Source organism: Anarhichas minor, unplaced genomic scaffold, assembly GCF_050575085.1.
Source record: "Anarhichas minor isolate MPS153535 unplaced genomic scaffold, ASM5057508v1 ptg000026l, whole genome shotgun sequence".
Lineage (NCBI taxonomy): Eukaryota > Metazoa > Chordata > Actinopteri > Perciformes > Anarhichadidae > Anarhichas > Anarhichas minor.
Window position 1 is genome coordinate 10,036,273 of NW_027466472.1, and position 9,729 is coordinate 10,046,001.

Here is a 9,729-nt window from a genome sequence, read left to right on the forward strand (position 1 = left end):
TCAAGAGTTATGGTAATAGTTTCTACAACCATAAATTCTTCATTCATGTGTGTGTACAACAAGGCTTTCTGTGGGAACATACAGTATGTTAAAGTTGCTATCTGTTCAACAATAAAACAACATCTTACTCACTCTGTTATTGCATTGAAATAAATGTTGGACTTTGGATAAATGGAATAAGCCACATATTTCATCACGGTAGCCATGGACGTTGACCCCACATTGACGTCTCATAACCAACTGAACAAGGATTCAACTTTCACCTACACATCCATGCCACATGGCACTCACAAATACTCCACAAGTTAATGAGATCATGGACAGAATATCATTGGTAAAGCCGTTCCATGCAAAATGTAGAAATGTCACAGTGTAAATGAGCATGAAAACTCAATAATGCACTTAAAGTTGTCTTGTAAATGTATTTATTTCTTGTTTTGCTGGTAAAAAAAAAAGAACACAGAAAAACACGTTTTGCATAATCAGCAGTGTTTACTTGTGCTGTTTTGAGCTGCTCCGTCCTGATTTGCGGCACAAACATTGATTTGTAAACTGTTTATTGCATCCAGAACACGCTTTAGTAACCAAGGCTCCATGAGAATTGAACACAATTGAAAACATACAAAACAGAAAAACCCACTTCAAATCTTGTATAATGCTTAAAGAGCCACATCAGGCAGTGTGGGTCAAACAAGTGACCCCAGTGTAAATACTGATATACTTCTGGTTCCTGGCAAAGTGGGTCTTTGACGTAATAAGCCTGAAATCCAGCCTTGTTGAACCTTTTTTGGTCGCTCTAATCCACTTCTTCCTCATTTTTACTTTTTCTTTTTCTTTGGAATAAGGATGCAAAGCCGCTGCTGAGTTGGCAGCAATCTTTCTATATCATTATTATTACAGTGTTCTTATCTCTTGGCAGTGTTTTTATTGTTATTCTATCATGCTTCTCATCATAGTACTTTCTCCCTTTGGCACACTATCTTAAAGTGACACATCCTTATTGACATGACATGATTCCCTTAAATCAATGCTGCAAGAATGCTGTTAAGTTTTATGAAGGTTTAACAGTGGACGTTTTTGGCATCGCCTCACTCTGTTTGTTGTGTGCGTGTGTGTGTGTGTGTGTGTGTGTGTGTGTCTGTGTAGGTCTGTGTGCGTATATGTGTTCCGTCATCAGTGTGACCCTCCACGTGTTGACTGTTGACACAGGCAGAGTTTGGGCTGGCTCTCTGATAACAAGGACCTATAAGTCGGATGAGAAGAGAAGTCACTCTCCAGAACCCTGATCTTCAGGTAATGGCTAGCCACTTCTTCACATATTGAACTTCTTCTTGTCTTCTTTCTTAGACAGAGAAGGGAATGTATGTCAAAGGAATTAAAGATAATTTATTAATCCTAAAATGTTTAGTATTCAGTCATTTGTTTGTTCTAATGTTAAATACTTATGTAAGTCTTTTCTTCTGTCCCTACACAGAAAGTTAAAAATGCATCTAGAAGTTGTGATCTTCGCCCTGTCATTCTTGACAACTTCAGGTATACACTGCTCCTCAGATACTGTGAACTAGCCTTTATTTTGCATTTGTATATCTTTTTTTTCATGTATGTTTTTTCTTTATCTGCAGCATACCGACTTCCCCGTTACACCAGGGAGGCAACCTGGACTGATTCAAAGGCCAACCAGGCTCATGACAAGACAGAACCCAAAACATATGTGGAGTAAGTTGACTAAACTAAGCACTGTAAACTAGTTAAAGACCGGAAATAAATGTGGATCCGTACACTCAAGTCAAAGTGAACTATCTATAGAGAACAAATATCAAAACATGTTCTAATAGAGTACTTTTGTGCCTCTTTGCTCAGTAGAATCTACAAGACCAACATTGACAGCAGTGACCTTTACGACCCAGAGGATCAGAGCCCTGTGGCAGAGGAGATGAAACGCAAACTCAACATGGAGTCGGAGCGTCTGCGTATCCGTCTGCGCCAAGAACTGGCCGAGCTACAAGAGAGGTTGTCCCCATCTCCCGCCCACCTCAGCTCCACTCTGGCCACTATGAGGGAGCGTATGGCTCCTCTCACCCAGCAGCTCCAGAGCTCTCTCAGCAGCAACACCAAAGACTTGTGTGGCCAGCTGAGCCTCTATCTGCAGGGCCTGGAGACAGCAGAGGTCCAGGCAGAGGCCAATCCGGCTCTGTACCAGGAAGCCTTCCACTGGATGAGCCAAACACTGGAGCACAGCAGCTCCAGGGTGGCCGTCCTCATTAGCGACTTCCATACTAAATCCGTCGGGGTGATTGAACATCTGAAAGAGATCAGTGCTAGTGAGCAAGAGGCAGCTAAGTCAGAGCACTGGCAGGAAATTAGTTCCAGGTTGGGACAGGAAGTGAGTTCGCTGAGGATGGAGGTACAGAAGAGGAGTGGGGCTCTTAAAGCAGAGCTTGCTGCTCTGCTAGAAACTGCACGGCCTGGTAAGGCTGAAGTCGCAGCCAGTATGGCGCGGTTCTGCCAAAATGCAGCCCTGCAGAGCCAAGTTTTTCAGGTCCGAATGGAGAGGCTGTTTCAGGGGCTTGAAGAGGAGTTGGAGGTCCAGGGACCCTCAAGCCTGTCTCCTGCTTCTGCTTCCTCCTTGCAGGAGGATTTCTCAGTTAAACTTTCTGCTCTGATCCAAGACATTATGCACTCAGTGCAGTGACAGAGACAATTGTACATTTTTGCACAAAACTACCAGTTAACTGTTCTATGGTCCTATTAAAGTGTATAATTTGACATGTATCCACGTGCATACATTTGGTTTGCTGTTTGATATTGTACCAGCAAAGTAAGTAGCCTGTAAATATGATGTGTTTGCTTTTGATTGATGTACTGTATTTCTTTCATTCTGCATGTGAATAAGTGTGTAAATATCAGTATATGTTTACAGTGCATGTAATATCAACCACAGAGTGCTGCGCCAACCAGAATTCAAACTTTATTTTGAATATGGACAGAACAGATCTGACTTATATACTGCAGATTATGCAGTATGTGCATTGTGCTAAATATATATATATGTATGTAAATAACTGTTTTAAGCAAGGGGATTCTGTACATGATACCCAACATTTGGTAAGACTGTCAGTTGGCATACTTGCGAGCCATTATCAAAGCAAATCTATGATAACATACCACATTAAAATGTTCTTTAAATGCTTACATATTTAATGTTTCTTTTTCAAGTGTGACTGTTCCTTTATATCCAATAAATGACAAATGCAGATGCAGCAAGTATACACAGAAGAGTGTTCATTCATTGTCACCTGACAAGAATATTTGAGTATTACCGACAAATCCCAACATTATCAGATTTTGTGTTCCCACAATAAACATACAATTACAATATGGTATGAGGCGAAGATCATTTGCCAATTGATCTGTCAGTTAAAGGCATGGGGTAATCCTCCCGCCCGATAAAACTTCTTCAGGGCAAACCAGCCACCCAGAACCAGCAGAGCAGCAGCAGCCGAGCCGAACACCAACCCCACGGCGAGGGCCGCCACATTCACATCTTCCCTCTCTGATGCCACGTCATTACCTGACGCACGCAGGGGGAGATTAATTGAGATTGTTTTTTGTGTTGTCTTCCAAGATCTTCGAAGATATTGAAATGTATTTATAATGATACATTTGATCAAAATATACTCACTGTAAGCAGATGCATATGGCCTCTCTTTAGAAGGGGAAGATAAAGAAGAGAGTCAGAGGAAAAAGTCAACTTTATATCATGTTTTTTTTTATTTTTGCTGGGTCTTACCTTCTCCGGCAGCAGTGTAAAGAGGTCCAACTGAAACAGTAGCCGATTTTCTGCTTTCTCCTCCAAAATGAGTCACAGATCGTTTTCTTCTATTTTTACAGGCCTGACAAACAACACATTCAGTTGGGTTTAGTTGGATCTATGTTATATGATGTAACACTATGGCTTCTTTAAGAAATAAGTAGTGATTTGTTTTATTTTATGATAAAATAGAAAACTGTACCATGAACCACAATGTCCCTGATTCAGTTATCTGGGTCAGTTATCTAATAAGACCATTAAATACCTCAAAAATACTGTATATCCACAAATTTCTAGTAATGTTTTTAGTAGCAACTTTTTAAATGAATCAGATTTATTAAATATTTAAGTGTGACTTACTGTCTGCTTAACACTGTGGATAGAAATGTTCTATTTCTATATTTTTAAAAGGGTAAGTTATACGGTGATATATGTATCATACATATCTCTGCCAGAGAAATACTGGCATGGGATACCTTTGAAAACTGCTTTAGCATTTCTTTCTCTGATTTATTCTTGACTTCTCAACTTACAGACAGGATGTCTTGACATTTGCTGGGCTCACAAAGTCTCAGCATGCAGTGCAAATAGATGCTGGACTTTTCCTGGCTGCGGTGCATAACAAAGCGGAAGGCCTTGAAGTTAAACCAGGCAACCGTTGAAAGTCCATTGCTTGTCACAGATGTCCTTTGGTCCACTGAACAGCTACAGAGAGCAGAATTATTTAGATGTAGTTTATATTTTAAAATGTGTGGAAGTTATTATTTTTTCCCCCATGTAAGAAGCTGTACTATTGAAGTGGGCGTCCATACCCTGTGAAGAAGTTGTGCTGCTCACTGTTCGACATGTTGTAGGCAGTGGGAGTGCCATAGCAGTGATCCAGCAGTACATGGAAACTTAAAAGAGGACAGTGGGCCAATGATTTACTGTTTGCAACAAGAAAACTCTGTGCTCATTTTAATGTCAATATTTGTTTTCCGATAAGCAAATTCACTATAAAAACATCCACTCATCCAATTGCTAATTACTTACTTTCCTGTGAGGTTAACAGCCTTGACCTCCACATAGATCCTGGTGCGTAGCTCAAGTCCTGTAGAAGGTACGACTAACGGGTAGCCGTAGTCAGAGTCCTGGAGAAATAAGAAATCGGAGTAAAATAAGTCAATAGAAACAGCTCTATGGTGTAGTATGTCAAAGGTAACTGGACGCCAACTTACATTAAAAACACTCATCTTCAGAGTATCAATGAAGGTCCCATTATTATCGCTGGTCGCCACAGAAACTGAGGATCTAAAAAATCATGGAAAAGAAAATGACTGTATGTCATCATGTGTTGATCAGACAAAATGGAACAGGGTGCAGTGACATAAGGTAGTCACAATGGGCCCAGTGCACGCTAGTTATGAAGCATGCACGAACGCGCACACGCACACACACACACACCATATATTGTCTCGTTACATGATCAAATAGAGACTTGACATTTGACATCAGCAAACATATTATCCAACAATCATCATTGTATGAACGTATATGACAAAAACACCAAAGAAAATAAGACATTTTTAATTTAATTTAATATTTTTTGTTTATTTATGGTTTCTATAGTTAATGTTAAGCATATAGTTCTGTTATTGCTACTGACTATTTGACAAAAAAATTAACATGGATTGAGTATATATAGCAAATGGCACCGTTGCAATGTTGATGTGAGATCTAACTTGTGACTTCTAACGTGTATTTTCAAGGTGGCAGTCTTGCACGGGCCTGATCTCTGCCCTACAGCCCCCCTACTCCATGCGCCCTTATGCAACTGCACTTCCTGCACTGTCTATATGTACACCTCTGATAGAGTATATCAAAAATATCCCTTCTGCACAATGTAGGCTCATTTTAAAGGAAGGGCAGTTACTCACGCCGCAATTTGTGTGTTGTTGATCAGGTACTCCAGCGGGTAGCGGCAGGAGAAGTGATAGTAGAGGTCTGTGGAGTAGCTGATCAACCCCTGGTCAGATCTGGGTGTGTCAATGAACCCGGTGATGATAACTGACTGGATACTCAAGAAGTTGCTGAATGGACCTTTGGGGTCTGGGGCCTCATCCACAATCTGAACAACACAACAAAATAATCATTGCATGACCTTCCTCTATACTGCCATATAACTCTAAAAGAAGTGGCACAATGTGTCCATTAATTCAACATTGTTCTACATCCTCTACTAGACACCTTCTGACCTGCAGAGACTGGCGGCAGGGGTTAACCTGACTGTGGTTAACAGGAAGCTGGTAACGGATGATTGGAGGGTCCACGCTGGTGTCGATAGAGCCCTGGCACTCCGTAGCGTTGTGTTTCCCGTTCAGAGCCAGGTTTGTGGTGTTGAAGCCTGCCCACTGAGCCGTGCACAGGTTGATCTCCAGGCTGATCGTCCTGGCGCCACAGACAACTGACAAGTCTGAATTGTCTATAAAGGAAAAGAAAGGAGAAACCGTGAATGTTTTGATACTGATAGTTTTTTACCGTCATTGGAATCACAATTTTTTTCATTTACTGCTGCAATGACAGAGATGAGGAAAAAGTCCATTACAATAAGCATTGTGAAAAAGTCATTTTCACAATTAGTATTAGTCACCAATTACCGTCTGCTCTGATATTTGCAGAATACTAATACAAAACAAAACCATCTGGTTCAGTGAAGGTAATAGTTTAAGCTACCTGGGGTTCTTTCATACTCAGACGAGCAGTTGTAGAGACACAGAGCTGGCTGCAGGAGCACAACCAGCAGAGGGAGACAAAGATAGAGAGTCATGCTGTCTGGAGGAGGCTCCGTTCGATGGATAAATCCTGTCCTTATACAAAGAATAAAAAACAATATCAACAATAATAAAAACACCAAAATGACACTGAAATAACAATATCAACTGAGTCAGAGCAGATGTGGAAAGAAAAAGGCACAAATTGGTGAAAGTACCATTTGTTGTATCAAAAAGTTGCAAATGTTTTGCTTCGCGGAAACTGTTAATGTTTATCCTAAAATGATGTAGGTATAATCAATGAATTTTAGATATAGACCCATGAGACAGTTTTACCTTTGCTGGTACCCGGTGTCTCGTGTCACAGAAGAAGTTGTGCAGTGTGGCTTTTATAGAATTTGACAGCCTCAAGACACATAAAACCATAGAGGTGCGACTCTCAAGCCCTTCCTTCAACTAATTTTGGCTCCCTTCACATACACACACATACACACTTTCTCCACGTTTCTACCGTGAGTTCTCGTTGGGGCGGCAGCAGCTCCTGGCAGGTATCACTGTCAGATCTAAACCCAGCAGATTAATCTGTCAGTGGGATTTGACATAGACCCCTTGGGTTAACAACACCTACTGTATCAGGTTTCTTTCCATTAAAAAATAAATATTGAATATTGAAGATGATTGTTAGTTGTTGGCTGGTTGTGTTGAGGTTTAAAAATGCATTTCACCAAATTCAGGCAACTTCCCTTGATCAGCACTCTACCGTTGCATGGTATTGCTAAAGTAATGACCAAAAACTTGCAATTAAATGAATGGAATTAAATTAATTTTAAATTATTATATAAGTTCTGATTATACTGTATCAAAATCCTCTTTAATTGATAACTGTGATAATGTACTGAATTACAAATAAGTTACAAATCCTACTTATTCAGAACCAAAAACATCAACTCTTGACTCTCAAAAGAAAGACGTATATTTCCTAAATCATTTGTGTGGAGATTCACTGTCTGGAATAAAGGATTAAATTTCTTCAGAATGAAACACCTTGAATGCTTGAAAGGTGACGCTGCTTGCCACAAGCAATGAAGTCCACAGCCAACCAGCATTAACCTTTAACAATTTCCCTTGCATGTCAAACCTCTCCTCTATTGTCTCCATTGACTTGCATTACAGGTAGTCTCTTTAGGCGACAACTGCTGCTGCTCAACTGAGAAGCCCCATTGTTCCTCAGAAATATAGAAGGAACAGGAGCATCAGTGTTTCTGCTGAAGTGCCCATGGTGAGAGAAGACGTTCGTTACACTATCCATAGATGTGTCCCTCTTTTACAATCTCTGAGTCCTCGTCTGCGTCAGAGAAATGTACCTCCTCGGACACTTGTTCTGAAACAACTTGTCTGCCATTCTTCTGAACTCTCATCACATTCTCCATTTCGTTCCGCTGTAATCGCTCTGACTGCAGGGTCAGAGATAATGTTTGGATGGAGAAGTCTGGAAAATAATGTTCACCTGTCCATAGGTTGATTGGTCTGCATAAACCATAACTAACCTATAAATTAAATAATCATGTAAAGTGCTAACAGCACATCATTTATAGCATATTGACATCAGTCCCCAATGTCAATATGAAAACCATGTATCTCAAATTTAAAGGATTTTGGTTATTCAGTGTAAGGATTAGGTGCTGAGAAAATATTCCTACTTCAGATAAGCTAAACGTATCTTTTTTTAACAACAATAAAAAAAATAGAAATGTACCATAAATGGGCCATTATCTTTGGTAGGGAGGCTATAGTTAGATACATCAGACTTAGTGAACATGTCTTCTGGTTTTCACAAAAAAAGCGATGATGGTTACTGACATATCATAGAAAACAATGAAAACAAGGCCCAAGGCAGGAAACAGATTTAGCTGTGGAAGAAAGAGGATACACTGGGACGTTTATGAGGACATACTGTACTCTGTGGGCATGTACAGTAAAGACGGTCATTAGAGTAGCTAATGTGAATGTAGCATGTCAACCAACTTAGCAAATATGTTTAAAAACAGTTGTAACACTCCAATGTTGAAAAGGAGTTTTTGTCTAAGCGTACATTGTTATGAAATATGAACCAGTGAATGCCTTTCGATGATTCCAAAACAGCACTGTAAAAATAATCCGCTACAAGTGAAAGTCCTGCATTTAAAATAGCTTCAAATAGCTTCAATCTAAGTCTGAGTAAAAGTATTATAAGTATTATAGGCAAAATGTACTTAAAGTATTAAAACTTATACTCCTAATGCAGGACAATGTCCATTGCAACTAATATATTTGTAGATACAGTATGCCAATATTATAGTTTTAATACTGATGCATGCATGCATATGTAACATTTTAGCTGTTCAATTAAATTAAATTTATTGTAGCCCAAAATCTCAGAGGGCTTTACAATATGTTCACATCCGACATCCTGTGTCCCGGGACCCTCACATCTGTTGTAGCTATATTTTATATAAAGGTGGGTATTTCAGTCCAGTGGTTCTCATCCTAGGGGTCGGACCCCTCCAAAGGGTCAAACAGAGGGGTCGTGAGATTATTAATGGGAGAGGAAAGAAGAACAAAAGTTTCTGCTATTCAGAATTATTAGCATTTTCTGGACTTGCCTCTTATCCTACTTTTACTGAACAGTTGTATAAATGAAACAACCTGAGCAGTTTGGAGGGGAGATATCTCTTTGTGGAACAACTGAAAACAAGACAAGGAGCCACAACAAGACACAGTTTGCTGTTTTTATAAGTGGCCGCAAGACAAAAAGATCGAGAACCACCGGTTAAAACTTTTAAGGTGTGTTTTTCATTTCAAATCTTAAAAGTAACTAAAGCTGTCAGATAAAAGCATTGCAGTAAAATAACAATACTTCTCCATGAAATGTTGTGGAGTAGAAGTATATTATAGAAGAACCATGAAGCAAAGATATTCATTACCCCAAAATTGTACGACAGTAAAGTACTTGAGTAAATATACTTTTTTTACTTGTCACGACTGGTGTAACAGTCGTTAACAGTGGACAGTAACAGATTCATTTCAAAAGTGGAGTTGCTGCTCAGCCTCATTTCATCAGTAGTTTGGTGTCATCTGCTGGCCAGAATTAGACAGAGCTCAAACGCCTCATTGTTCTCTGCGTCTGAT

At 39.7% G+C, this 9,729-nt stretch overlaps 2 protein-coding genes across 2 annotated transcripts; one reads left to right on the top strand and one right to left on the bottom strand.

The window, feature by feature from the left end:
- Positions 1-1,484: 1,484 nt before the first annotated feature.
- On the top strand, positions 1,485-2,692 carry LOC142958996 (uncharacterized). The gene is made up of 3 exons (XM_076100091.1): positions 1,485-1,533; positions 1,623-1,716; positions 1,861-2,692. Exons 1-3 carry the CDS (start codon positions 1,485-1,487, stop codon positions 2,690-2,692), a joined length of 975 nt encoding a protein of 324 aa, XP_075956206.1.
- Positions 2,693-3,413: 721 nt separating this feature from the next.
- Positions 3,414-6,617, bottom strand: LOC142958872 (zona pellucida-like domain-containing protein 1). The gene is made up of 10 exons (XM_076099861.1): positions 6,524-6,617; positions 6,046-6,272; positions 5,728-5,918; positions 5,029-5,101; positions 4,844-4,941; positions 4,624-4,707; positions 4,345-4,516; positions 3,791-3,893; positions 3,683-3,706; positions 3,414-3,571 (listed from the first exon to the last, which is right to left on the bottom strand). Exons 1-10 carry the CDS (start codon positions 6,615-6,617, stop codon positions 3,414-3,416), a joined length of 1,224 nt encoding a protein of 407 aa, XP_075955976.1.
- Positions 6,618-9,729: the final 3,112 nt, after the last annotated feature.

Excerpts from the sequence above, each read along its gene's own strand:
- LOC142958996 (XM_076100091.1), top strand. The coding sequence starts at position 1,485 with ATGCATCTAGAAGTTGTGATCTTCGCCCTGTCATTCTTGACAACTTCA. Across the intron at positions 1,534-1,622 it reads GTCATTCTTGACAACTTCAG|CATACCGACTTCCCCGTTAC; the intron begins GTATACACTGCT and ends CTTTATCTGCAG. Across the intron at positions 1,717-1,860 it reads GAACCCAAAACATATGTGGA|TAGAATCTACAAGACCAACA; the intron begins GTAAGTTGACTA and ends CTCTTTGCTCAG.
- LOC142958872 (XM_076099861.1), bottom strand. The coding sequence starts at position 6,617 with ATGACTCTCTATCTTTGTCTCCCTCTGCTGGTTGTGCTCCTGCAGCCA. Across the intron at positions 3,707-3,790 it reads TTACACTGCTGCCGGAGAAG|AGAGGCCATATGCATCTGCT; the intron begins GTAAGACCCAGC and ends CCCCTTCTAAAG. Across the intron at positions 3,572-3,682 it reads GCCATATGCATCTGCTTACA|GTAATGACGTGGCATCAGAG; the intron begins GTGAGTATATTT and ends TGCGTGCGTCAG.